Source organism: Panicum hallii, chromosome 3 (genome assembly GCF_002211085.1).
Source record: "Panicum hallii strain FIL2 chromosome 3, PHallii_v3.1, whole genome shotgun sequence".
NCBI classification, from domain to species: Eukaryota; Viridiplantae; Streptophyta; class Magnoliopsida; order Poales; family Poaceae; genus Panicum; species Panicum hallii.
This window is the reverse complement of record NC_038044.1, coordinates 62,830,504-62,858,491: the sequence shown is the minus strand read 5'-3', so window position 1 is coordinate 62,858,491 and position 27,988 is coordinate 62,830,504. Positions and strand designations below refer to the sequence as shown.

Below are 27,988 nucleotides of genomic sequence, written 5' to 3'. Positions count from 1 at the left end.
TAGCTGACAACATAATTATTATAAGAAAACAGATGCCTTCACGCAGCCTTCTTCATCTCCTTCTCATGCTCTCTCTCAATAAAGTCATATCTGCCTTCTTTCGTGTCAAGTAAGAAAAGGATGTGCCTAAATTCCGGCTTCATGATCAACAACGCAGCTGTGTGCATCATAGCAGTTTTTTCCTGCACACCACACTCCTTGACCAACTTCATAGCATCTGGAAGAGAAGGGACACTGCTGGATGGCTGAACTGATGATGCTTCAACACTTGATCCAATCTTGTCAGCTACACTATCAATTTTCAGGCACGTGTTCTTATACATTCTGAAAAAAGGACTTTTCTCCTCCTTGTCTTCAGCTGCTCCGCATGTTTGTTTGCGCTTCTTCCCGGGTGCTTTTGGTTTTTTCAAAGCTGAAAGCTTGATTGCAGAACTGTCATCCTCTTTCTGTGCAACCTCTAACACATCATCACTTGAGGATTCACCAGAGGAAATATCTCTCGGACAGAATGCAGTAGCTCCAGTGACATGCACCTTATCAAACAAGAAATGCAAATCATCAAGGTATTTTGGACCACGTTTCCGGAATCTCACATGATTGCACTTCACACCTCTCTCACTGTTGTTGCATCTCTGAAAAAATTGCAAGATTCAGTCAAACATATTATATTACGAGTGCATTTTGTATTAAATTGAAATAACATCGTATCTTACCTCAAGGTGTTCATTCCACCAAATGTCCGAGCAGTCAACCGTTTGATTTGCCTCATTCCATCCAAGACCAGTCGCAGCATTCTTCAACTCCATGAACTGTGTGTAATCTTTTTTTAAATTGTCCAATTTATTCTTCAATTGTGTCTTCACTAATTTCACCCCACACCTTGCCAAAAACTTGTCCTCCATATTCTTCCAACCATTTCTAGTGAAACAACCTGCAGGCCTATTCCCAGCTAAAATCTCCTCCTTGCATATGTCAATCAAGTGCTTCACATTTGTATTGTTCCAAACTGCCTTCTCAGCCATACTTTTGTAAAGATAAACAATAGTTGCATTAGAAGGTCCTCTATCCGAACCAGTCACCACCACAGCATACAGTAAAGAACTTCCAAAGAATACGTGCATAAGAGGTATACTGAACTTTCAAATAATACAAGCAGTAAAAGGAAGTTAAAGTACACTCTGATTGAGAAACAACATGCCTTCCTACTACATTTTGCAAGGGCTCACACCTGTTTGGTGAGAATCACTGGATCAAACCATGCTATTAATTTATCCCCTGTCAAAGCTCTTCGAAAGGAGACATTAACAGGGACTGTATTTTATACTTTAGCTACTGTGACATGTTTCTTTCTAACAATTCTGTATAACATGGGATAAGCTAAGCTTAAAGGTTTGTCTCCTATCCACAGGTCCTCCAAATCTTATTTGCTTTCCATTTTGGATTTTAAATGAAGGACCAAATTTAAACAGCCACTTGCTCAACAAACACTTAATTTGAAGGACCAAATTTAAAATTCCCAAACCACCTAAGCTCTTTGGTGTACAGGTCTAGTATACTCCACTTGGCTAATCTAAACTTTTTCTTGTGTTCGTCACATTGCCAAAAGAATCTGGACCTATAGTTTTCTTGTGTTCGTCTAGTATACTCCACTTGGCCAATCTGCCCCCTACTGAGAGGAGTTTTCCTTTCCAGCTACCAAGTTTCTAAAATCTTTCTTCCACTGGCTGCCAATCTTTGTTAGAATTTTTTTTGTGGTGCATAGGAATTCCCAAATATCTAAAAGTTAAAGATCCCTCTTTGCACCCAAAAAGTTCTGTATATTATTTTGTAAAGGATTGTGCCTCACCATATAGAAAAAATGGAAACAATGCACAGGAGACTCTAATTTGGCATTGCAAGGCTTGTGATTTGTGGCTCTTTTCTAAAACTCTATTTTCTATCTTAATGAAGGGCAGAGCTCCTGCCAATTTGGTTCCAATTGATGTGTTGTGAGCCTGCTACAAGCCTGAAATCGAAGCACTGGTCATTTTTGATGTTACCTGGAGGAGGAGGGGCGCCGGGAGGAGGAGGGCCGCCGGGGAGGAGCGCGCCGGGGAGCCGGAGGGCCGCCGGGTGACGAGCGCGCCGGGAGCAGGAGGGGCGCCGGGGGAGGAGGGGCGCCGGGAGGAGGAGGGGCGCCGGGGCAGGAGGGGCGCCGGGAGGAGGAGGGCCGCCGGGGAGGAGCGCGCCGGGGAGCCGGAGGGGCGCCGGGGGACGAGCGCACCGGGAGGAGGAGGGGCGCCGGGGGAGGAGGGCCGCCGGGGGAGAGGGGCGCCAGGGGAGGAGCGCCGCCGGGAGGAGGAGGGGCGCCGGGGGAGGAGCGCACCGGGAGGAGGAGGGCCGCCGGGGGGAGAGGGGCGCCGGGGGAGGAGCGCCGCCGGGAGGAGGAGGGGCGCCGGGGGAGGAGGGCCGCTGGGAGGAGGAGCGCCGCCGGAGGAGGCGCGCCGCCGGGGGAGGAGCACCGCCGGGATGGAGGATAACCCTAGCGAAGCTTACGCCTGTGCGTGGAGAGGAGGACTCGGGGTGGAAAAGAAACGAATCGGTATCATAACGAGTGGCAGTGGGTAATTTTCTCCACATTGGTTTGCCCTCACCGCAGCAAAAGCAGCTCGCTCTCGGCTGCGGGATTTCCACTGGCAAAAGCAGGTCGCGGTGGGAAAAGCAGGTCGCGGATTGGTTCGTTTGGTTCGGCTTCTGCTGTGAAAACGCAAAAGCAGGTTGCAGAAGTCAAACCAAACGCACCCTTATTTTCTGTACCTTTTTTGTGTTCTGGGAGTGGATGGCTCGAAACCAGGTCCTGATAATTCTGCACTGCTGGTGGATCTGAATATATGACAAGGTATGCTTCTTGATCCATTTTGTTGAACATATTTTTTCTTGAAAATAGCGCTACAAATTTGAGTGCAGGTCAAGATGCTCTGTCTATTTATGTCTGTTGCTTTGCTTAGGCGTGTCTTTCTTATATATCTCTGTCTTTTGTAGTCCTTGCACTGTTAATGAGCTGCAGTTGCAAGTTTTCTTATGGAATCTAGACTCTATACATCGTTAATAAGAAATACTTCATGTTCATATATGTCTTCTTGTAGAAATTAATACGGTGACACATCAAAATCATTAACCAAAGAGGCTTGCTCATCAAGAATTTAATTTACTTTACTGCATTTGTAATTTTCCCCATACCCCCATATGTCTTTGTATGTTGCATTGATGCATCCAGAGCTGATGCAATCATCCTATAGTGTAAACCACTTTGTTGATGAGACCTGATATCTGCACTAACTTAGTACTTTCACCCTATCTTTTGTTTTCCTCGAACACATCGAATACATTTCATACTATCCATAATAATCCAATCTTTTGGTATGCTAGTTTTAGCGAGAAATCCTGTTCTAATCGAAGGGGAAAGGAAATTTAGAGCTTTCTCACACTTGAACAAGTTAACTTCACACTTCTTAACAATATTTTTTAATGAAAGTTGCGGGTGAACTAAATGCTGTAATGAAATCATATCGAGCTTATTTTAGGATTACACAAGACATTTTACAGTATATAAATGATGATTTTGTTCTAGTTATAAACATATAAACACACAATAGCATAGTCCAAACCTACAATGATAGTACAAAACAGAAGTGATCTACCAAATACCATGCCTCTACTATATTCAGGCATCTACATCAAACACTAGTTTGGTTGTCTCCATGCCCTGGTACCTTATCTCATCTGAAGCAACAGGCCTCGATGGTCCTTCATGAGAGTAACGCGCTCTAATAGGTTTTGTTTTTGTTACTAACTGCATCTGAAGTCTCTTCAACATTTGTAGGCGCTCTGCAACTTCCTTCATTGTTGGCCTGTCATCTCCTCTTGGGCTCAGGCAATGCATGACAAGCTCAGCTAGTTTCTCAAGTACTACCATAACTTCATCATCTATTATTCCACAGTCCAACATACCCCAGAGCTTATTCAGGTGGAACATCAGTATGAACGTATGAGATAGTGATTTGTTGTAACTAGCTTTAAAAGAACAATTCCAAAGCTGTATACATCACTCTTGTCAGTTAGATGGTGACTGACAAAAGTCTCAGGATCGAGATAGCCAAGAGTTCCTTGGATAAGCATAATGAAATCATTTTTGTCCATGGGCTTCAGTGCTGATGCTCCAAAATCTGACACTTTTGCATTGTATTCATCATCCAAGAGTATATTGAGGGATTTGACATCCCTGTGCAGAATTGTGCGAGAAGTTGATGAATGAATGTAGGCAAGAGCTTCTGCTGATTGTGTAGCAATCTTCAATCTTAAGTCCAATGGGATCGGTGATCTGTGATCATTGCCATGAAGGAACTCAAACAGAGTACCATTGGAAATGAACTCATACACCAACATTGGCACATCTACCTCCAAGCAGCATCCCAGTAACCGCACTATGTTCCTATGGTTAATTTGTGACAATATTATTATCTCGTTTACAAACTCTTCTCTGCAGTCATCATCTATTGTTTTGGACTTCTTTATGGCAACTTCTTCGTTATTATCTAAAGTTCCTCTATATACCATTCCGTGACCACCACATCCCAGAACACGATCAACGCTATAGTTGTCTGTGGCTTTCTTAATCTCTTTCTCAGTAAGTATGAGAATGGTATCAACTTGCCTTGATCTCACCTCATCATATAACTTCAGGCCTCCATTTTGTTTGAAGTACTCATCCTTCTCTTTCCTGAGCTTTCTCCGTTGTAATTTCATAACTAACAAGCATGTCAAAAGCATCACACCAAGGGCAGAAACACAGAGACCTGCACGATTATTTTATTTGAGGTTCAACACATCATAAGCCTAGAAAAGCACCTTATATGGACGTAAATTTATGAACTATGTTTTTTTTTGAGGAATATACTCCCAGGTATGAATTCTTACCTACCACCACTTTTTCAGATTTACTAAGTACAGGTCGGCATCCAGAATTTGTGCCGTCTGATCTTGTTCCTATCTTGCATCTGCATATATAACCTCCTGGAGTATTGATACAGACACCATTGTTGCATGGATATAATGCACTGTACTTCGGGTCTTACGCAGGTCACACTCATCTATATCTGGATAGAGTTAAAATGGATTAACGTATAGTTAAAAAAAGTTCAGAAGGTGAGTTACTTCAATATATTAAGAAATTACAAAAAAGGGAAACAAAACCTGTGTTCTTATTGTAAGGAACAAGCCATCTACAATTATGTATTGGCTAAACATGTCCCTGTAGTTTATGATCTTGATTTTCATATCCTAGTCTACAGAAACTTTTTTTAATTAATAAATTATTACCTTGGCAGCCTTCACGAAGATAAGGATTGCCCTCATACGAAGATAAGGATTGCCCTCATAACCTTCTGAGCAGTTGCACAGGTACCCTGGCCCATTGCTTGCACTTATACAGTAACTGTTTGTACTGAAACAAGCATAATCTTTAGGCGCTATTGTCCCTTCTTTTGGACAGGAGCCGTTTCTAATGGCCCAGTCACTAACAACTGGAGCACCTCTAATAGCTCTTTCGTTGATGAACCGGCGCCCAACAAGGTCCTGTTTCCTGAAGCTGTACCACCCAACCTCGACAAGCATTGCGTAGAAGCATGGGTTGAAGCTCCATGAAAAAGCTCATGTTGCTCACTACCGCTGAGATGTCAGTAAGGTTGGGGGAGATGGTGGTTTCACAGCATCCCATCCCGGTGCGCGGTACTCCATCTTCTGTATTGTTGATACCTTGGCAGTATGAGAAGCATCCAGCCACATAAGGTGCTGCCTCCGATGAGCCCCAGGGCACTGCAGCCAATGACTGTGAAGCGGTTTTGGGTGGTCGAGGGTATTAATGGTGTTCCTTTCAGGCTGAACTCGGCTGTGTAGTTCTCCGATATAGTGTTGTTTGCCTTGAAGCAGCTGTAGCCGACAGGGCCATAAACGCGCACCTCGCCACGCTCCAAGGAGATGTCAATGACCTCTCTGGGTGTTGAAGTGTTACCAATCATAGGCCGTGGCGGCTGAAAGGTATCATTGCAGGTCACAGCAAAGTAGGGATTGAGGCTAGTTGCGGCACAGCCAGCACCAATGCCAAAGGGGTAAGGGATGGAGATGTTCCCGCACTTGTTGGGGCACCCTGGAAGCGATACGGCGAGCTTGGAAGAGGTATTGGATATAACTCTCACTGGTGAGATGAGGAACACCAGGAGGAATAAGGCTTCTTTCATGGCTTGAGAGGTATGGTGTATACTTGCTATGGCATCGTTTTAAGCCAGTGCTCAACCGCTCTCTCGTTACTATCGTTTTAGGATGGACTAGATAATGATTTATAAGGAAGTAGGCGTAGCCCAGGAAGTTCAGATGATTTCTGCGAATGGTAATTAACTAGTGCAGGTCAGGTCACGTTAGCCCTGAGACTTTGACCTGAATGACATATTGCTTTACTGTTAAAACTCCAACATTGAAACATGAAAATGTAGGAATCAAAAGCTGAGTTATGGTGATGTACACATCTCTAGTACGAACTTTCTCTGAAAGTGCCATAGAGTCTGCTTCTTGGTTACATGTTATAGTTTTGTTGTTAAAATGCCAGTTTCAGTTTTGAGATTTACTCATATTGCAGTCAAACTCTGCTTGCTTCCTGTCCCTTTTATGAGTTGTATCTGAAAAATAGGGACGTGTGCCAACGCTGCTTGAATTGTTCTGGATCAGCGTCATGAAATAACTTAGCTAGGCAGCAAGGAATTTGAAGTGTACAGTTGACTTGTTATTTTCCTGCTGTGGATTAGTGTACAGCTAGGCTTCAATCAGCCTCATGTTTTGACTAACATATTATTTATGTATTATCTTCATGCAGTTCTCTCAGACAAAGGATTATCTTGGGATCCAACCAATTGCTTGTTTCCATGTGCTTGGAGGGATGTACTATCTTCATGCTGTCGTTACCAGCAGAAAAGATTATCTTGTAATACAGCCAATCTGATGCTTCCAGCTTCCCATGATGCTTGGGGGGTTTTCATCATGTCATGCTAATGGTTCTAAAGCACTTATGGTGCGTCATATGGTCAATAAGAAGAGTCAGATGGATATACAAAATTGGAGTCAAGAACATAAGCTGTCCTCTCCAGATGGATCAATATAATTTGACGGCGATTGTAGAAGGAAATTAAACACTTCACCAAAGGAAAATTCAGGTACACTTACAGATGTCCAAACATATAACTCTTTGGTTGAAAAAGTGCGAGGCTGGTCTCTGGAGGTATGCCCAAAATTTACTCAACTAGTTTGCAGTACAGTGTTGAACAACAAAGGATATATGTGCAGTCAGGTTAACCAGCTACAAGTGGGCGAGTCGACTGTCATGACAAGAAGAAAGAACTGACGGTTGCAGGAGCACACAATCTGGCAGCCATGTTTCTGACTCAGGCGTATCAATCAGACTATCAGATGAAGTGCCAGAATTACTGGAGGAGCAGCTGAAGTAGGAAGTGTTACGGAACTCGGTCTAGACCGGCACCCCAGAGGCGTTGACTTGGCTGGCGGCAGGAGGCCTCGGCGGCGAAGCTTCAGTGAGCAATGCACGCGTGCACGCTACCCCGTACTCGTACAGCTGGTCGCCACCCCACGAGCGCCAACCTTAAGCTTGCTCCTCTCCTCCGCCTCCGGCCTCCGCTGCCGCCTTCCCATTCAACTGCCTGCCCATGCCCACATGCGCGCCCCACTTCCTCCCCACCGTTCCTCCGCCGTGTTCGTCGGCGGCATTACCAGTCTTTCCCCTTCCCTCCTGAAATCCAGCTCCAGGGCAACCGCCATGAGAACGCTCCATGCGCACAGCTTCGTTTCTGACCGCTCTGGCGCCTGCTTCCTCATCGGCTGACCGCCTCGCGCGGATGGTGTTCGAGGAAATCGCTAGCCCATACCTGGCATCCGGCAACGCGCTGCTCGACGCGCTATGCCTCACCGTGACCTGGCCCACTGGCCGGGGAGTCGAAGCGGATGGTGCTGAGGAACGGCGCCGGTGTGGTGATAAACTGATGTGACGACTCGGTATGGACAAATGAACATTAGAAGAAGCGTTCAGAAGGTAGGTAGGTCATCTTGCAGTAAATTTTAGATGATTTTGTTATGCAGACGGCATGTTTTATTGTGGAATATTGCACTCTTCCATGCTTGGGTAGCCTGACATGAACTAGTTATAAGGATACTCACCAGACACCATATACTTGCCTTCTGCAGCTGTCCTGAAGTCTTCTACTCAAGTGCTGTAATCTGTATGTTCAAGAATGGATAGCTCGAAGTTAAGTCCTGATGATCTGCTAATCGGGTGGATCTGTGTATATTGTGATGAGGTATGTTTCTCAATTCGTTTTGTTGAACCTTAGTGGTCTTAAAGTTACAATGCCAACAGCTCATAAAACCAATACGATTAAAGAACACCCATCTGCTTTATCTTTGTCTGTGTTCTTTAGCTTAGCATTTTTCTGCAAAATAGGTTTTGGTTCAATTCCTTTTTTGGACGTAAAGTAGGACTTCTGGATATCTGTACGGACTGCAAGTATTCAACTGTGGTTAGCTCCAAATAGATTTCAGCTTCTCTAGGAAAAAACCGAAACAAACAAAGCCGCATGTGCACACAAGTCTCGTTGTATGACTATGCCATTAAAAACCTATTAGCCAAATATCCTACTTAAAAAGAATTTAAATCGCCTGCTGCATTCATAATGGCCATCTATCCTGGTAACCCATTTGCATGCATCCATAGCTGACAGAGTGACAACGATAAAAGGAATCTTAATCTATCTATCTTAATCTACTCATTTACTCATTTATTGCATGTCCTAAAATCTAAATCTATCTTAATCCCATATGTCAGACATGCAGGTTTTTAAGAGTATTTTTTATGAATGTGTAAAGAAAACGTTGAGCTCTTTTAACAAGTGAACTAGTCAATATTGAGTCCAAACAAAGGTTTAATTGAAACAGCAGACGAAATTGATGCTACTTTTATGGAGGATCTAACAGAATTTATCTTGGATTGCAAACTCCACTTTGCAATAGATAGATGATGATTTTCATGTGCAACTACATTTATATACACATACCATGGCATAGTCAGGACTTACAAAAACATCCTAATAATTACAAATCAATATAAACATGTTACATAAGAAAGAGAGGCAATCTTGCACGTCTTATCTTGCAAGATCTGCATCTAAAAACAATTTGGCTGTCTCCATGACCTGATATCTCACTTCGTCTGAAGCAACAGGTGTCGATGGTGTTCCGTAAGAGTAACCTGCTCTGATGGGGTTTGTTTTTGTGGTTAGCTGCATCTGAAGTCTCCTCAGCACTTGTAGCCGTTCTGCAATTTCCTTCATTGTTGGCCTCTCATCTCCTCGTGGGTTCAAACAATGCATGGCAAGTTCAGCTATTTTCTCAAGTACTACCATAATTTGCTCATCTATTATTTCACAGTCCAACATATCCCGGAGCTTATTCTGTTGGAATATTAATATGAAAGTATGAGAAAGTGATTTCTTTTCATTAAGGTTATCAATGTATATAGCTCTTTTCCTTGTAAATAGCTCTAAAAGAACAACCCCAAAGCTGTAGACATCACTTTTCTCTGTTAGCTGATGACTGACAAAAGTCTCAGGGTCAAGATAGCCTAAAGTTCCTTGGATAAACATAATGAAATCATTTTTTTCCATGGACTTCAGTGTCGATGCTCCGAAATCTGATACTTTTGCATTGTATCCATGGTCCAAGAGTATATTGAGGGATTTGACATCCCCATGCAGAATTGTGCGAGAAGTTGATGAATGAATGTAGGCAAGAGCTTCTGCTGATTGTGTAGCAATCTTCAATCTTAAGTCCAAAGGGATTGGTGATCTGCGATCGTTGCCATGAAGGAACTCAAAGAGGGTACCATTGGAAATGAACTCATACACCAACATCGGCACATCTACCTCCAAGCAGCATCCCAGTAACCTCACTATGTTCCTATGGTTAATTTGTGACAATATTATTATCTCGTTTACAAATTCTTCTCTGCAGTCATCATCTACTACTTTGGACTTCTTTATGGCAACTTCTTTGCCATCATCTAAAGTTCCTCTATAGACCATTCCATGACCACCACATCCAAGGACCCGATCATCCCTGTAGTTTTCTGTGGCTTTCTTTATCTCTTTCTCTGCAAGTATAAGTATGGTGTCAACCTGCCTGGATCTCATCTCGTCATATAACTTCAGACCTCCATTTTGTTTGAAGTACTCGTCCTTCTCCTTCCTGTGCTTTCTGCGTTGTAATTTCATCACTAATAAGCATGTCAAAGACATCACAACAACAGCAGAAACACTCAGTCCTGCACAATGGTATCAAGAAAATACAAACACATCAAAACCTGGAAAGTCAACTTAGATGGATTTATGTATACTCAGTCATGAACCTTACCTATTACCACTCTTTCAGCTCGGCTAAGTACAGGTTGGCATCCATAATCGGTGCCATCTGATCTCATACCTATTCTGCATTTGCATATATAGCTTCCTGGTGTGTTGCGGCAAACCCCATTTTTGCATGGATACAATTCTTTATACTTTGGGTCCTGCTTACGCAGTTTGCATTCATCTTTGTCTGGGAGAGTTAACAGATTAGCGCGCGTTAGGTTGGAAAAAGTCAAAACATTGTCTCTTTCAGTAAATTCAGCATCCTAAAGAAGATTTAGACAGGTAAGAAAGAAAATAATCCGGAATGGGCTTGCAACAAAGAAGTTGGCTATAATTATTTATTGGCTAAAATTACTTCTCAGTTGCTTATTTAGTTCACTTGGGCAAATATTTTACCTTGGCAGCCTTTGGGTAGATAAGGATTGCCCTCATAACCATGAGAGCAGTTGCACAGGTACCCTGGCCCATTGCTTGCACTCACACAATAGCTGTTTGAACTGACACAAGCATAGTCTTTAGGCGCCTTTGCTCCATCTTTCGGACAGGAGCCATTTCTAATGGCCCAGTCACTGACGACAGGAACACCTCTTTTGGCTCTTTGGTTGATGAACCCAAGGTGACCAACAAGGTCCTGCTTCCTGAAGCTGTACCACCCAACCTCAACAAGCATCGCGTAGAAGCATGGGTTGAAGTTCCACACACTGCTCTGATTGATCACAAATAGCGCTGAAAAGTCGGTGAGGTTGGTGGAGATGGTGGTCTCACAGCATCCCATGCCGGTGCACAACGCACCGTCAGATGTGCTATTGATGCCTTGGCAGTAGGAGTAGCAGCCAGCCACATACAAGTCAGGGTTGCTGTGGATGTAACCACCGATGATTCCCAAAGTGTTGCAGCCAATGACCGTGAAGCGGTTGCGAGTGGTGGAGGGGATGAACGGCGTGCCCTCCATGCCGAACCCTGCAGTATAGTTGTCTGACATGGTGGTGTTTGATGTGAAGCAGTTGTAGCTGACAGGGCCGTAAAGGTGCATCTCATGGCGCTCCAGGGAGATGTCGATGACCTCACCAGCAGCCGAAGGGTCACCAACCATAGGCCTTGGTGGCTGTAACGTGTCGTTGCAGATCACAGCGAAGTAGCGGTTCAGGCCCGTAGCTGCACAGCGATCTCCGATCCCAAAGGGGTAAGGGATGGACACATTGCCACACTTATCAGGGCACCCTGGCAGCGCTATGGAAAGCCCGGAAGAGGTGGCAGACATTGCTGTCACTGAGACGATGGTGAGCACCAGAAGGAGTAAGGCTTCTTTCATGGTTGGGAGGTATGGTGGCCAATTGCTTTAGCACTGTCTTTCTAACTAGCTAGCTAAGCTTGTGCTCTCATTTTTCATGATCTATTGGTTTATGCACGCACTAGACTGCTGCATCATGGGTTTATAGGAAGAAATTATACTAGCTCATAGTTTCTTTTTAGATGTTAAATGCTGTTTCTGCTGATGCTGATGCTGATGCATTGAATTGTTTTTCCGGTGCATCTGAGATCAGCAGGCTTTTGGCATGCGTTTTATATTGCTTGGCTATTCAAAGTTGAAAAGCATCACAAGAGGAGCTCCAGGAGTAGAACGTGATCAAAAGCTGACTTGTTGATGTGAACGTTTGGGTTGAGGAGCTTCTCTGAAATTACAAGAGCGGCTGTTGTCAGTAACCTGTCATAATTTTGTCTAAAACCTGGAGAAGTCACAACCAGATTTGAGGTTTATCCATGTGCCTAGCAGTTCTGGTTTTATTGCCCATTGTCTCGAGCTGTATGCCTGTATCTGACTACCTAAAAGGTGAAAACTATGAGCGCATGTGCATGCCTGATTGCCTGAGGGATCGGTGACATTTGAAACATTCCTCGCCATCCTGGCCGAGGCAGGGGCTTCCTTCGAGGCGGCGTGGGATGCTGTGTTGTGATAACTGTGATGATTGATGACCATAGCTTTGACGAAGCATTAGAAGAATGTCTCACAAGGTAGACATTCCTACAGAAATGTTAAGATGATTTTTATTGCATATATGGCATGTTTCCTTTGGGTTAACTGTTAACGCACTGCCATCCTTCTGAAGTCTGGAATGAACTAGTGTGGTATAACGATATTAACCATCTATTTGCCTTATGTTGTGCTAACTGCTAAGTTAGTAAGTTCTCCCTAAGGTACTGCACTCCACTCATATGCTAAATCTGTAGGTGCAGGAAAAGGATAACTCGATCAAGTTGGGTACAGGTGATCTGTGTACCTTGTATATGATTTATCTATATATATTTGTGAGAAGGTATGTTTCTTAATCTGTTTTAATGAACCTAGTTGTTCTAAAAGGAAACAGCTCACAAAATTGGTACAATTCAAAATGTGCATCCACAAAAATGGTGTGTTGGTACTTGAGAGGACATTTATTTGATGAATGTATGAAGAAAATTTTGAGCTCTCTAACATGTGAACTAGTCAATATTATACTGGATGTCTGGATCACAGGGAAAAAGTTTTAGACTGAAAAGTTGGATGAAATCAATGCTGCTTTTCTAAAGAATATGCCATCTTAAGAATTGTGCATTGCACTATGCAGTTGATAAACATCTGTTATTGTACAGATGATTTCCACAAATGTGAATTAAACTATTGTAGGTGAAATCAGCATTAATCCTAAGACTTTGACCTGGATTACATACTGCTTTATAGTTCAAACCTCAAAGGTGAAGTTATTAAACAACATACAAGATGTAGAATAGGGATCAAAAGCTGACTAGTAGGTTCATTTACATGATTGACTTAAGAAGCTTATAGGAAACTGTGAAAGGTCAGCTCCTTTGTAAACCTTATCCATAAAGAAAAAAGCTCCTTTGTAACCTGTCGCTGTTAAAAACCTGAAGTTTGAGACTTAGTCATATGGTAGTCGAAGTGGCACTACTTGTTTACTGCCCATTCTATGAGTTGTGCCTGAAAAATATAAAATGCAAAAGGTCAGCATGGTTTGAAATAGTCCTCTGCAATAAGAAACTAGATGAGAGCGATAATGGAGTTAGCGTGATGAGGCAGTTTATGTGGCTAGAAATTCAAAGGATATAGATAGTTAATATTGATAATTTTCCTACTGTGGACTAGTGTAAAGCCGAGGCTTAAATCGGTTGCAGTTTTTGTTTGACTAATCTATCTGCCGTCTTCATGCAGTTCTCATCGCTAGCATAGATAATTGTCCTCCGTTGCATACAAAGGATGCAACTGAATACAATCGACACTTCCATGGTGCTGATTGGGAGATGGGTCACCCTTTCGGTCTCAATTCATTTGTCAACTATTAGCTGTGCAACTGTGAAGTCAGGAACTCTTGGGGCTGCATTGGATATATATTTGGATAATGGATCGACCAAATTGAGTCTGGAGGCCTGCACAATTTACTGAGAAAAACAGCAACAGTTTGCAATACAACTTTGGCGGCAACGACAATAAGTACAAGCAGACACACTGACTAGCTGCAGGTGAGCTCCTTCCATCAAACTGTCAGCCATGCCTCGGCATAGCGATGAACTGCATCCAGCTAGACTACTGCAGAAACAGCGACGTTGTTCATGCCAATCACTACTAATCTTTTGTGCAGCAACACATCTTGCCTAATTGCCTTCAGTATGTGCTGTACATTTCATGTTGCAATGAAAACAATAGTTAATTCCCTTCATCTTTCTTTCCAGTAATGAACTAGAATTTACCTGAATAAGGTGACTTGCCTTTATCTTCGTTTCTAACCTGTATGTCTGTGGATGTAAACCTGGTGTTCCATCTATAATGCAATAGAAAAAATGAGGACGCCTGGCGCTGTTTTGCGGGCCCATCGTCTTGACCCATTCCACTTCAAGCCCACATAAAAAGGTGTCTGGGCCAATAGCATTGCGGCCCTGCCGGAAGCCCGGAGTCAGTCGTGCTGCTTCGCGCGCAACGTGGTGGGCCACGTAGTGTGGGCCGAGACCAGTTCGGCCCGCAGAAATGTTTCTCTGATGGGCGGCGCAGTTCGCGGCCACGGCGGAGCGGAGCCGCGCGCTTGCACTCACGGCGGCGGCGGCGGCGAGGTTTCTGGGAGCGTCGATGCGGTGCGCCTCCCCGTACTCGTACGCCGTCCTCGAGCGCCTCCTCCAGGAGTACTTCCCCTTCCCGCGCCGCCTCCTGCAGCTGCACACGCTCGTCCTCACCTCCGGCGCGCTGCTCCCCGATCCCAAATGCTCCCCCGCCATCGTCACCGCCTTCCCCTACAACTGCCTCGCCCACGCGCACCTCCGCCTCTCCGCCGCCTCTCCCCCGTCGGCCCCACTGCGCCTCTTCTCCGCCATGCTCACCCACGGCGCGCGCCCCAACCGCCACTCCTTCCCCTCCCTCCTCAAGTCCGCCGCTGCCTCGGGCTCTGCCGCCGCCGCGGGGGCGCTCCACGCGCAGTGCCTCCGCCGCGGCCTCGCGAGCGACCGCTTCGTCGCCTGCTCGCTCGTCAGCGCCTACGGCCGGACGGGCCACCCGGCGCGCGACGCGCGCAAGGTGTTCGACGAGATGGAGGGGAGCCCGGACCTGGCCGCCTGCAACGCCCTGCTCGATGCTCTGTGCCTTGCCGGGGACCTCGAAGCGGCGGGGACCTTCTTCGAGCAGATGCCGGCTAGGGACGCCGTGTCATGGACGACATTCGTGTCTGGGCTGTCGCGCGGTGGCCGGCACCGGTGCGCTCTCGAGGTGTTCAGGGGATTTTTGCTGGATAACATGGGACGAAGGCTCGAGGAGGCCACGTTGGTCAGCGTGCTCTCAGCCTGTGCCAACCTTGATGGTGCTGAGGGGCTTATGTCGGGGATGGCTGTCCATGCGTACGTGGTCCGCCATGAGGTTGAGCCCACTGCATTTCTCGGGACAGCTCTGGTTGACATGTACGGGAAGCATGGGAGGCTTGGTGGGTGTACAAGTGCTTTTGAGTTCGTCTGCAAGAAGGAGGTTTGCACATGGAACGCGCTGCTGTCGGCATTGGCTAATCATGGGAAGGAGGCTGAAGCGCTGGTTAAGTTTGACATGATGAGGGCTGAAGGGTTCTTGCCAAATCAGATAACCTTTGTTGCTCTGCTGATGGCTTGTGCTCGTGCAGGATCGGTGGAGATTGGGTTATACTGGTTTGAGGCCATGGTCGCCGAATACAAGGTGACACCACTAATGGTCCATTATGGATGTGTTGTGGACTTATTAGGTCGTGCTGGCCGTTTTATGGATGCCATTCAAGTTATAGAGAGGATGCCCTTCGCGCCTGATGCTTCTGTGTGGGGTGCTCTTCTTGGGGCTTGCAGGCTCTATGGAAATGTGGAGCTTGCAGTGGAGGTTGGGCAGAAACTGATGGCCCTTGGCCCCCAGCAATCAGGTCGATATGTCACTGTTAGGAATGTTTTTTTAGAAGATGGTAATTGGCAGGCTGGTGTGAGAATGGGAGAGGTGATGCAGGAGGCTGGAATCAAGAAGATAGTAGGGCAGAGCAGTGTGGTGCTTCTTGGTCATGCCATTCCTTGATTATCGTACATTGCAAAATGTGTTGGTCAAGAACGGATGCTCTTTAATGATTCTTAACATATGTTTGTTCACATTGGACCAGTTCCACATGGGTATAATATAGCTTCAAAGAGATGTAAGTACCAAAAATTCACTGCTTGGGTTTGCCCTTATTCATGCACTTTATGCCCTTAGGCAATATAAGCCATAGTTCTACCATGAAAAGGTTATGGAAATTTTTGCAACACAGAAGTCTCAAAACTTAAATTTGATTTCTTTATCATACTTGATCCAGTTTACAGATTATTGAATTTGCATTATGCATGCATAAATTTTGGAATTGGATGCATGAAGCTATTGAAAAGTTGTATAACATGTGTTCTTGTTGCACTGAGATATTGGATTGAAGATCGCAGTGGTAACAGTAACGCAATTGGATTGGTGTGGCAGTTAGTCATGACTCATGAGTCGTGATCCATGATTGGATCAGAGCGGGGGAAGGAATCAAGCCACCTAGCCACCCATGTGAAGAAGAGACAGATGTGATGTCAGTTGCCTGTGAACTCCAACTCCAAGCATTGTGACTCCAGGAGTCCAGGTGGACCAAGGAGCTTAAAGAATCGCACGCTTCAACCTTCAAAGCAGGTAAATTTGCTCTCTATGTCCAGATAAACAGTTCTGTGGTATAGAACTGAAGACATTTTTACTATTTGGAATGTTAGAGTTCCCTACTCTCATTTGCTTGGAACTAAAAGGCTTTCTTTTTGTTATAGAACAATAGAATTGCCTTGATCAGGAAAAACAATCCAAGCTCAGTTCAGTGCGTAGACTGAAGAAACAACTGTCTATTACATAGTTCTTTTAGTTGGTTTGACCCAAGGGACACAAAAATTTCTCTTTCCTGCGCATGCACCTTCCTCATGTTTCTACAATTCGCAGATGGTAGGGTCCTTGCTGGTTTTCACCTAAAAATATGTTAAAACTCAAGGTGGGTATTCATGTACAAATTACATACATGTAGATATCATTCACGAATGACAACATATGCAGTTGTAGGCCTGCAATTATGTAAATGTTGCATTATATCCTAAGTAGAGCGTTGTTGAAACAGCTGAATAGATATGTACCACTTATATACATCACCAAGTATCATACACAAGTATCCAGTGAAGTATATTTCAAAAAATAAAATGTGTAGAACCATCATGTTGCAAGAGCTATGCAAAGATCAGTGTAGACGCCTCCACGCTGCTGTATGTCATTTCGTCCAAAGGGGCTGCCATTGATGGTGATCCTTTATGTTTTTTTACATAATAACTGTCTTCACAGTCACTAGTTGCATCCATGTGGAGCCTCCTCAACATTTGTAGGCGCTCTGCTACTTCCTTCATCTCCACTTGGGCATAGGCAGTGCACTGCTAGTTGGGCTAGCTTCTCAAGCACTGTCATGACCGCCTCATCTATAATTTTGATATCCAGCATAAGTTGGTGCTTATTATGATGAAACATTAAGAGAAAGGTATACGCCAATGATTTCTTTTCGTTGAACCTATCCTCAAACATAGCCCTTTTTCTGGTGATCAACTCCAGAAGAACTACTCCGAAACTGTAGACATCACTTTTCTCTGTCAGCTGATGACTGATAAAGCTCTCAGGGTCAAGATAGCCAAGTGTTCCTTGTACAAACATGATGAACTCATTTTCGTCCATTGACTTCTGTGCTGATGCTCCGAAATCTGCAATCTTTGCATTGTGCTGATCGTCCAACAGGATATTGGCAGATTTTACATCTCCGTGTAGAATTGTGCATGATATTGATGAATGTAAGTAAGCAAGAGCTTCTGCTGATTGTTTGGCAATCTTCAGACGAAGATCCAAGGGGATTGGTGATGTACGATCAGCACCATGAAGGAACTTGGATAGAGTTCCATTGGAGACAAACTCATACACCAACATTGGGACATCTACATCCAAGCAACAGCCTAGTAACCTCACAATGTTTCGGTGGTTGATTTGAGACAAAATTATTATCTCATTGACAAATTCTTCCCTACAATCATCATTTATTACCTGAGACTTTTTTATGGCAACCTCTTTGTGGTCATCCAAAGTTCCTCTATAGACCATTCCATGACCACCACATCCAAGCACTCGATCTTCACTATAGTTGTCTGTGGCTTTCTTTATTTCCTTCTCTGTAAGAATATGAATTGTGTGAACCTTCCTTGCCCTCATTTCATCATATAACTTGAGACCTCCATTTTATCTGAAATATTCTTCTTTCTCCTTCATGTGCCTTTTCCTTTGTAATTGCATGGTGTACAAGCATGCCAAGGCCATCAACACGATTGCAGAGACACTGAGGCCTACAAAATTATTTTTAACAAAGGAAAACAGATTCTAGTAAACATCTAGTACGAATTTTGAATGCAGTCTTCTTTTTTGCTTAGGGTGTATAGAAGTCATGATTTCTTCCCAGGTCCGTAAAACAGAAATTAAAATGGGATTTGTAAAGATTCTCTTTTTTGTAGGAAGTAGAATTTCTTCAAACAGTAGGACATTTGTTATGATATTCATTGGGCTTAATACTTAATTCTTACCTCTGGGTGTTTGTTTATCACAAGGTACATCTTAGTGTAGATTAAACAGAAGTGAATTGTACACACATAGTGCTTACCAATAACTAGTCCGGCTGAAGCATGTAGAGATTGACACCCAAAATTTGTGCCATCAGATCTTGTTCCCATTTTGCACTTGCAAAAGTAGCTTCCTGGTGTATTGTGACAAACCCCTTTTCTGCATGGATACAATTCTTCATACTTGGAATCTTGCGTACGCAGCCAGCACTCGTCTATATCTGAAGATACAAATCATAAGCAATCACATAAGTTACACTAAGCACAAATGGATCAAATGTTAGAAAATTTCAACAAGTAAAAAGGGTTGGCCGACTTTGTAATGTTGTAAATTCCCTTTACATAACTGCTCCTGAATTAGATATTACGACATGAATAAACAACCTACACTAGAGCTGACTGTTTTCTGTTTCCAGCTTAGAAGTAAAAAACAAAAAAAATGATGACATATGTCATGTGTGCCAGCAATTATTTTGTGTGTGCTTTCTTAGCAACAGCAGTAGCTGAAGCAAGGTGAAATTTTGATTCAACACTTATTGATGTCGTTCATAAGATTTTGTGGAGGCGTATTAAGACATTTCAACCTCAGCACCAGTAAAACTGTAGTATTCAGTATCCTGAAACTCCAGACCTATTTAATTTTGGGTAAATACATACCTTGGCAGCCATTTGGAATATAAGGGTTACCCTCATATCCTTTGGAGCATTGGCATAGATAGCCCGGGCCATTGTTTGCGGCTGTGCAGTAGCTGTTTGCACTGGCACAGGCATAGCCACTGGGTGGTTCCTTCCCCTCTTCTGGGCACGAGCTGTTCCTAATGGCCCAGTCAGCGATGATGGGGGCGCCCCTCTTGGCTCTAGAGTCAATGAATCCAAGGTTGCCAACAAGTTCCTGCTTCCTGAAACTGTACCACCCGACCTCCACGACCATGGCGTAGAAGCATGGGTTGAAGCCCCAGACCTTGCTTTGATTGATCTCAAACGCCACTCCAAAGGCAGTGAGGTTCGCAGGGATTGCAGCCTCGCAGCAGCCCATCCCAGCACACGGTGCGCCATCAGATGTACTGTTGATGCCCTCACAGTAGGAGTAGCACCCGGCCGCATACTGGCTTGCGGCGCCCTGGTACCCACTGATGAGCCCCAGGGTGTTGCAGCCGATGACCATGAAGCGGTTGCGCGACGGGGAGGGGAGGAAGGGCGTGGACTGCAGATTGTAACCTCCACCAAGCTTGTTGAACGTGGTGTTTGATGACGCAAAGCAGATGTGGCTGATGGGGCTGAGCACATGCATCTCACCGTGCTCCAGCGAGATGTCGGTGACCTCAACCGCTGATTCTTGGTCCCCGACTGTTGGCCGCTGTGGATGGAAGGTGTCATTGCAGGTGACGATGGAAGTAGCTGTTTAAGCTGGTCGCAGCACACTCCTTGCCAATGCCGAAGGGGTAGGGGATGGACACGTTGCCGCACTTATCCGGGCACCCCGGTAATGATACTGAGGGCCTAGAAGAGGCTTCATCTGGCATGACCTCTGCGAGAAAGAAGATGCATAGAGTGAGGAGTACTGGGACCATTGATTCTTTCATGGTTGGATGCATGGCAACATCAGTCGATCACTTCCTTAGGCAGACTATTCTAACTAGCTACACCTTGTGTGGTGCAATGTGCTCTTGATCCATGTCTGCAAACAGCATATGAGACTGGCTTAAAACGATAGAGTCTTGTAGCTAGTTATACTATTGCGACCAAGTCAATGCAAGCTGTAGTATAATACCATCTGGATAGGGTCGCGTAAGCTAATTATTATAAGCGGTACTATCAGTATCAGAGTACGTTAACACGTAGAGACTTGTACAGAAAGAAAATGTAAAAAGGATAGATGCGATCAGAATTTTGTGTGGAGCCACTAACAGAAACAGGAGAAGTATTCAACCATGAATGTTTAGTCAACTGCACAAGGAATGCACATCTCTTGGTTTAGTTTCGTCAGTCCTCTGCTGTACCTGTGAATGGGGAGTTGTTTCTGACTGCTTTGTTTATCATGTTTCAGGAAACCCAGTAACTTGGCGGCAACAGGTTGGACGAAGAACTATCACCCACACTGACCAGACGGAAATTTCGTTACACTATCATCACCAATGTACGAGGGTGGGAAATTGCTGGTCTTGCATCAGCTTCCGACAGCAAGCAGTGCACAAGACGGGGACAGTAAGCACGGTTTGCATTGCAGCACCACACCCGCAGCTCTTTGTTCTGTCAGATTAATCATCTGACACACATGGTGTCGCAAATTTACTCTTCTTTGCTTGAATTCAGCGAAAGGATGGTGCACATGCTGAAACCGTGCCGTGTGCTTCCAAAGTATTGGCGCAAGATCGTTCATTGACGATGGAAGTTGAAAGTTGCTGCCGCCGTGGCCGAAGCGCAGTACCGGTGTGTTGGAAACAAAGCTGGATGCGGTCTCGTCTCAAGTTCTCAGTAACAGCCGCTTTGCTTCCATCTTGATCAGACCGGCTCATGTATGCATGTTATTGTTGTTGAAAATCCATTCTGATGTAAATCTCTGTTAGAGTAGAGGTGCAAGACAAATGGAAACAGGGATGTTATTTTTTGTACCTTTGGGCTGAGGCCAAAATTTGGCTTGCGATGCTCGGGCGGAATATGGGCTGGCAGCTATTGCCGGGCTGGTTATGATATCTGGGCTGGGCCTAAATTTGTCAGGAAATGCTGGGCAGGCCGAATTGCGGCCACTGCTGTCCAGCACTGTGCGCGCGCGCGCGCCAAGAAGCCCGACTCCGACCCAGACCCTCGCTCGCCTAGTCGCCTGCACAATGGATCGCACAGACGACAGCATCACGACCCTACATGTTGACCACGCTCACTTCTCCTGGGGATTGGCAAGGGCATCGGCATCAACTCCATCCACTAGGACCACTACTGCAAGGGTAATTTTGCTCAAGGACACCCTAGAAATACGATATTGGCCACAAGACATCACCTGGAGCCTGATCGGTTGGATGCCAATTTTTGCAAAACCAAAATCATAGCAAGCTAAAATATTGTCTTACCAAAACTAAGGCATGCCAAAGTATTTTGGCAACAAGTTTAGGTATTCATTTGGTTTAGTGATAAAACTTGCAACCAATACATTTTTCTTTTGTGAAGGTATATGAAGTTTCTAGTAACTTGTCAATGTTTTGGTCACAAGTGCTAACTTTTAGATATGAACCAATTAGTAGCTAAAATTTATTGGCATGCCTTGATTTTAGGGCTCTTATTCTTGTCTTTGCTGAAGAACACTCCTTTTTGTTAATTTGCCACAAGACATCCCACAGCCGATAAATTATTTATTTATGGTCTAAGTGAGTGTGAAAAGTCAATTTTACCCTTATCAAATGGGTGCTCAGATCAATTTTCCCTTCTCTATCCGTATGCGGTGTGCCTCCTCTGGAGCTCTCTGCTCCCCATCCTCGAGCCCACTGGCCTCCGCGTCAGCCTCAGCAATGGCACATGTGCGGCCGAGGCCGCCGTACTCCACCGCACCATCGAGGCCGCAGCATGCGGACACGGCAACTGCGAGGCCCCGCGGCCGCCGCAACGGCGCAGCCAACCATCCCCACCTCGGGCAGCTCCATAACCATGGCCTTGGTCAGCGACGCGTCCATCGACGGCGCCGCCGTGGAGGCAGAGCGGTCCCAAGCGCTTGCGCACCGGCGACGGCGCTGCCAGCAATAGCCCCTGCTCCCGGTTGTGCTCGTCCTCGCTCCTGCCGCTCTACGCGGTCCTCGGCGACGTCGGCGTTTCGTTTGCGGCCTCCGACGCCGTGGCAGGCCGCTGGGATGAGCTGCCCGCGCCACCGATGCCGTCGTCACCGCCTGGCACCCCTCTGCCGCCGGCTACCGCCCCAGTCTGTGCCCGCCGCGGGCTCCCCTTCCGGCCGGTTACGACGCCAACGATGCCCAGTCCGACGCAGCGTGGGATGGGCACCACTCCACCCGATTGGATGGGACCAAATGTGCCAGGGGCATTATGGTCATTTTAGATTCATCTCTCTCCTCCACCCAAGAAAATTAGTATTTTAATATATAGATTTGATGTCTAGCGGCAAACAAGCATAACTGAACAATATCCACTAGCAAAGATAAAATTGGATGATGTCCACTAGCAAAAACTAGCAATGAAGAGTGTCTTCCAGCAAAATTACCCCTACTGCAAGGCCAAGCCCAGCTCCTCTGCAGCCCCGCCCGCCCCGCCGCGCGTGCGTACGAACGTGTCATCGCGCAGCCGTAGGCTACGCTACGCTCGTGGCCTCGTGCTCCTCCTACCATTGGTAGCAGCGAGCTAGCTGGCAGCCTAGATGATGCGACATGCTCAGGAAACGCGCCATGGCTCCAGTTCCTCTCAGCTTCCCCTGCAGACGGACGCAGCTTTTTTCCTTCTGGGCTGGCGAAGGAGATGGAGATGCTGGCTTCCATGGCGCGGCGCAGGGTCCGAGGTCGGGCGTGAGGAGGCGAGACCGAGACATGCATGCGCCGCGCAGGCTTTCCGCTGCCTTTCCCTCCCGCATGCCGCTCCCGCTGCTCCAGTGCTCCTCCTACATCCAGTACGACCACGAGCTCTCCATCGCTCGCTCCAGTAGCCTGCGGCTCCTGCATCCCTAGGCCGCCAGGCGTTGCACTGCATGGTGATCGATCGCCGGCGAGCTTTCCAGGCTCCTCGCAGCTCGCGCCGCGCCCATGACGTGCAACTGCAATGACATCAGGAACCGCAATCTAGCGCGGGGGTGTCCTTTTCTTCCTACGAGCACCGGTGAGCCGAGCCGAGGCAGAGAAAGTGGCCTGCTGCTCCTGCTCGTGCTCGTGCTCGACCGTGGCCATGGCGATCGGCACCCCTGTGCACGCACCGCCGCACCGGGCTCCGGCGTCCTGCTCCTGCAGCTAGCAACCTAGACGCTCGAGCATGATGATAAATGCCCCCAATCAATGGCTACCCTACCCGCAGCTTTGAGTTTAACCTGCCTGTCCACCGCCATTGATTGCTCGCGCTCGCTGTCACGGAGCATCGCATCGCCACCGCGAAGTTTCTACAGTCCCGCGTCCGGCGTGTCCCGTCCTGGCCGCGTCCCCGATCGAGGCGAATTTCTTTGCCGAGTTTAGGGTCAAAGCCCCCTGCAGGTTCCGGGGCGCGCATGCGGATCAGACACCGGAGAGAGAGCTCAGACGCGCTCGCATGGCCGGGGCCTGGGGCCTGGCCTGGCGCGGCGCAGGCTTTACTTGCCCTGGTTGCTTCGTGTTGGGAGGAGCCACGGGTCACGTCACGGCCCTGCTCCAAGCCTCTGCCCGGTGCCCGCCCAGACGAACTGCGCTCCCGGATTAATGGCGGGTGGATGCTCCTGGTGTCAGAGCATCGCATCGCCCCCCGCGGCTCACCCACCATGCGTGTGGTGGAGTGTGGAGGACAGTGGAGTGGAGGAGCCATGAACTTGCCCCGGGCTTCGCCATCCTCCATGGCTGCTGGAGCCTGGATTCGGGCCTGGAGGTCGGTCTCGTGCATCGTCCATGGCCACCGCTGGAGGACTCCAAGCACGGTGCCTGCCCTGCCTGCCTGCCGCATGCGCGTGGGCCCAACTGGCGTCCACGGCCGACGTGGCACGCCGCCGCACGCGACAGGGACTCCCGTTTCGGATGCTCCGGCGCGGCGAGCCGTCCGGTCGGTGATCCGCGACCGGCGACCCCGGGCCCCCGACAACGATGGACCGATCGACCGGGAAAGAGGCTCTGCGACGTACGACGACGACGACACCCACCGGCATCGGCAACCTCCTCCTGCTCGATCCGTCCCCGTCCACCGGTCGCGTCCTTCGCGGGCGCCCTGCCTCGACTGAACGTGCCGCGGCCGCTGCAGCAGCAGGGCAGCACGCGGCAAGGTGGTGCAACGGCACACGCAACGGCGGTGGGCGGGCAGCCACCGTGCCACGGGGCCCCGCTGCAGGACCCAGCCGCTCTCCGGCCCGGCACGTGGTCGCCACGGCCACGAAGGCAGGACGGGACGCAGCCTACGGCAAGGCGCCACCAAGACCGCGGAGGAATTCTTTTTACTAGTTCTATCAGTGACAGTGAGCTTGAACAATTTGGTCATTTGTGTAATAAGCACAATGTAATCCTATATTCTCGAGAGATATAGTAAGCCTCTTGCTCATTTTTCATTAAAGAAAGACGCAATCTACTCGGTGGCATGCGATCCTCGCTGCAAAAAGATAAATATACTGTTGGTGTGGATAAACAATTCATGGGCCAACAAAATAGCTGATGCACCTCCATCGTTCCATGCATACCACTCTTTTAAGGAAGATATTTCCCGATTTCAAATTATAAATCGTTTTAGCAATCCGTAGATGCATAACTTTTATTTTATTGTATATCTAGATTTAAGTGTATATCTATCTACATAGGAAAAAATATATATACATAGAAAAAAATAAAATAACCTATATTTTGTTTGCATGAACTCATTTCCTCTAATTTTCATATCGATTCCTCCCAATACACACCACCTACACCACGGTGTTCCCTTTTCGACCTTCCAAACCTGACATCCATGGGAACCTCCTGATATTAACTATCACGTTGACTTTGAAACACTCATCCAAACGCTCCGGACCCAACACCCACATCGCCGGCAACTGTTCTCGCCCAAACGCACGCAAATTTCAGAGAAGACAACCTAGTGCAGACACTTTCAGAAAATCTGCAGTAAACTACCCGTCCATTTGCAGGGACTGTCACCCACCTCTCCCGCGAGCAAAACCACTACCCCAGCCTGCCTACCCGACAGCCACACCAACCAACCATGCCGGGACGAGGCGGCTCCCCGAAGACAGGTCAACACCCGCCATTAATGTAATCGCCAACCCAAGCGCGCTGCTTACCGGACAAGCTCCGAACTCCCATGTGACCCCTGCTCCAATCGCCCCCGACAAAACACCACACGCTAACCCCGCAGGAGAAGCAATCGCTCGCTAAACCTGGCGACTCAGCTGCTGCTGGCGCCAGGTCAGCTCCACCGTTAAGCGCGGCGTGCCTCGGAAACCAGCCACGGGTTAGAGCTCGACGACGGTAGGAGTAGGGAGTAGGATTAGACTAATGGCGTACTATTGGTAGTACATGAGATCAAATTAGTACGAGTACGTGCTGCTACTAGCTCATTAAACACTGTGTACAGTGGCGAGCGAGCGATGCTGGCTAGGTCAATGCTGCTGCGTGACGCCGCGGCCGGGGGCGTGTCAGAAGAGGCCGAACCGGGCGTCCGGTGCCGGCGCCGGCGGCTTCTTGTCGGGCGTCGCGGTGGTAGGCGCGGCGTGGCAGGACTGCGACCGGTGCAGCGGCGACGCGCCGGGGACGACGGGCGGGCGGGAGGACCGGAGGAGCGCGAAGTTGAGGCCCCGGAAGAAGGGGTGCGCCTTCACGTCGGCGGCGCCGCGGCGGGACCCGAGGCGCCGGGCCGGGTCCTTGGCGAGGAGGCCAGCGATGAGGTCCCGCGCCGCGGCGTCGGCGGGGCCCGAGGAGGGCGGGGGGAACGCGAGCGGGCGGCGTGCGATGTTGCGGAGCGTGGACTCGTTGTCGGCGCCGGCGAACGGGGTGCGCCCGTGGAGGAGCTCGTAGAGGAACACGCCGAGGGCCCACCAGTCCACGGCGGCGCCGTGGGGCCCGCCCCGGGCGACCTCGGGGGCCACGTACTCGTGCGTGCCCACGAACGAGCAGGAGCGCGCGTCCACGGGCTCCGCCACGAACGTCCGCGGCGCGGCGGTGCGGCGCTGGCGCCGGTGGCGCTTGAACAGGTGGTCCGGGAAGCAGGACACGGAGGTGGATGCGCCGTCGTCGTCGGCATCAGCGGACTCCAGCGACGGCGAGGACGTGGACTCCAGCGACAGGTCGAAGTCGATGAGCATGATGTGGCCGTCGGCGCGGATCAGCACGTTCTCCGGCTTGAGGTCGCGGTACACGATGCCCATCATGTGCAGGTACTCCAGCGCCAGCAGCACCTCCGCCGCGTAGAACCTGCACCGTTGGCCCATGAGATCGATCGACGCCGTCAGCATCCATCGCTCTGGACACGAAAGAAAGATTCTATCTTTGGCGGCAGTGTATAGAAGAGGAACGAAGTGCTCACCGAGCGGACGGGAGCGGGAAGCGGCGGGAGGGCATGCGGTGGCGGAGCGAGTGGAGGTCGCCGCCGGGGCAGAACTCCATGACGACGCAGGAGAAGTGCGGCGCGGCGTCGAAGTCGGCGAAGAGCGTGGGGAGGAACGGGTGGTCGAGCGCCCGCAGGATCCGCTTCTCCGCCGCCGCGCGCTCCAGCTTCTTCTTCTTGGCCACCACGCGCCGGTCGACCACCTTCATCGCGTAGAGCTGGCACGGGCTCTCCCTCGCGGTGTTCCGGAGGCGGCAGAGGTACACGGTCCCGATGTCGCCGCCGCCGACGCGGCGCAGCAGCTTGAAGTCCCGGGGCCCGAGCGGCGCTGCTGCGGACGTGGACGCCGCGCGGATCGCCGCCCACGCCGCGTCGCCCGACCGGTGCGGCCGCGACACCCCCGCGGGCGGCGGCGAGCGCGCGGCTGCCAGGGCGGCGGACGGGGAGCAGTCGAAGGAGAGGCGCGAGAGGCTGGAGCACCGCGGCAGGCTGCCGGCGCTGCTGGCCGAGCTGAGGCTCGAGTTGGGCGCCGCCGTCGAGGCGTCGGACAGCCGCTCCTCCCCCGCCGCCGCCGCCGCCGCAACCTCCAGCATCGTGAGCCCCGGCGGCGGCGGCCCGTGCGGCTTGCCGGACAGCGCCGGCGCAGCGCGCACCGCGGCGACCATCACAGCCCTGCCTCGTTCACTCGCTGCACGGAGAGTGACACAGCTCGTTGGCTCTCGCTCGCTCTCGCGGCACCGAGATTTCTGCGGTGCGTGCGGCCAAGGGAGTTGGTGGCGCGGGCGCTTTATACCAACGGCGAGCCGAGCCCACCACCCCCCGCCGGACCCGAAGGCGCGGCAGCTCCGGACACCGACCCCACTCCGACACGTGGGACCACGCGCCCCTCACGTCATCCACCGTTACCCGACGGCGACGAGGCAGTAGCGCCACCAGAAACAAATCCAGCCGCTCGTCCACCGGCACGTGGGCCCCTGCTTCACCGCGCGGCCACGTGGCTGTGCCAGCGCTGGCTCGGGGTAACGGCAGGCGTCAGGCTTGTGTGCCGGGGGCTCCGGCGGGCCATGGCAGGGGCAGGTCCGTCATTCCACGGCGCCGCAGCCCTTTTATTACAGCAGTGGAGTGTT

The 27,988-nt window shown here is 48.8% G+C and overlaps 3 protein-coding genes and 2 pseudogenes across 9 annotated transcripts; 1 reads left to right on the top strand and 4 right to left on the bottom strand.

Annotated features, from left to right (window-relative positions):
- Nucleotides 1-38: 38 nt before the first annotated feature.
- LOC112885638 lies at nucleotides 39-6,275 on the bottom strand (annotated as a pseudogene).
- Nucleotides 6,276-8,632: 2,357 nt separating this feature from the next.
- On the bottom strand, nucleotides 8,633-11,816 carry LOC112885702 (wall-associated receptor kinase 1-like). The gene is made up of 3 exons (XM_025951298.1): nucleotides 10,896-11,816; nucleotides 10,504-10,686; nucleotides 8,633-10,414 (listed from the first exon to the last, which is right to left on the bottom strand). Exons 1-3 carry the CDS (start codon nucleotides 11,809-11,811, stop codon nucleotides 9,240-9,242), a joined length of 2,274 nt encoding a protein of 757 aa, XP_025807083.1. The 5' UTR covers nucleotides 11,812-11,816; the 3' UTR covers nucleotides 8,633-9,239.
- Nucleotides 11,548-21,396, top strand: LOC112885701 (putative pentatricopeptide repeat-containing protein At1g10330). Of its 7 annotated transcripts, none has more exons than XM_025951291.1 (8): nucleotides 11,548-11,820; nucleotides 12,047-12,512; nucleotides 12,729-12,814; nucleotides 13,708-14,015; nucleotides 14,329-16,174; nucleotides 16,489-16,683; nucleotides 20,722-20,879; nucleotides 20,988-21,396. In XM_025951291.1, the coding sequence occupies exon 5, from the start codon at nucleotides 14,617-14,619 to the stop codon at nucleotides 16,057-16,059; it is 1,443 nt and encodes a 480-aa protein (XP_025807076.1). In that variant the 5' UTR covers nucleotides 11,548-11,820; nucleotides 12,047-12,512; nucleotides 12,729-12,814; nucleotides 13,708-14,015; nucleotides 14,329-14,616; the 3' UTR covers nucleotides 16,060-16,174; nucleotides 16,489-16,683; nucleotides 20,722-20,879; nucleotides 20,988-21,396. The 7 variants fall into 7 exon arrangements, with proteins under 7 accessions (XP_025807076.1, XP_025807078.1, XP_025807075.1 ...); XM_025951293.1 differs by having other exon boundaries at nucleotides 11,681-11,820; nucleotides 12,044-12,512; nucleotides 12,735-12,814; XM_025951290.1 differs by having other exon boundaries at nucleotides 11,681-11,820; nucleotides 12,044-12,512.
- On the bottom strand, nucleotides 17,020-20,714 carry LOC112885700 (annotated as a pseudogene).
- Nucleotides 21,397-25,168: 3,772 nt separating the features above from the next.
- LOC112885636 (protein kinase PINOID-like) lies at nucleotides 25,169-27,526 on the bottom strand. The gene is made up of 2 exons (XM_025951209.1): nucleotides 26,841-27,526; nucleotides 25,169-26,728 (listed from the first exon to the last, which is right to left on the bottom strand). The coding sequence occupies exons 1-2, from the start codon at nucleotides 27,524-27,526 to the stop codon at nucleotides 25,954-25,956; spliced, it is 1,461 nt and encodes a 486-aa protein (XP_025806994.1). The 3' UTR covers nucleotides 25,169-25,953.
- Nucleotides 27,527-27,988: the final 462 nt, after the last annotated feature.

Bases quoted from the DNA above. Each gene is read 5' to 3' on its own strand.
- LOC112885702 (XM_025951298.1), bottom strand. From the start codon at position 11,811: ATGAAAGAAGCCTTACTCCTTCTGGTGCTCACCATCGTCTCAGTGACA. The intron at 10,687-10,895 runs GTAAAATATTTG...TAACTCTCCCAG, and splicing joins TCTACCCAAAGGCTGCCAAG to ACAAAGATGAATGCAAACTG. The intron at 10,415-10,503 runs GTAAGGTTCATG...ACCATTGTGCAG, and splicing joins AGCTGAAAGAGTGGTAATAG to GACTGAGTGTTTCTGCTGTT.
- LOC112885701 (XM_025951291.1), top strand. From the start codon at position 14,617: ATGCGGTGCGCCTCCCCGTACTCGTACGCCGTCCTCGAGCGCCTCCTC.
- LOC112885636 (XM_025951209.1), bottom strand. From the start codon at position 27,526: ATGGTCGCCGCGGTGCGCGCTGCGCCGGCGCTGTCCGGCAAGCCGCAC. The intron at 26,729-26,840 runs GTGAGCACTTCG...CCAACGGTGCAG, and splicing joins TTCCCGCTCCCGTCCGCTCG to GTTCTACGCGGCGGAGGTGC.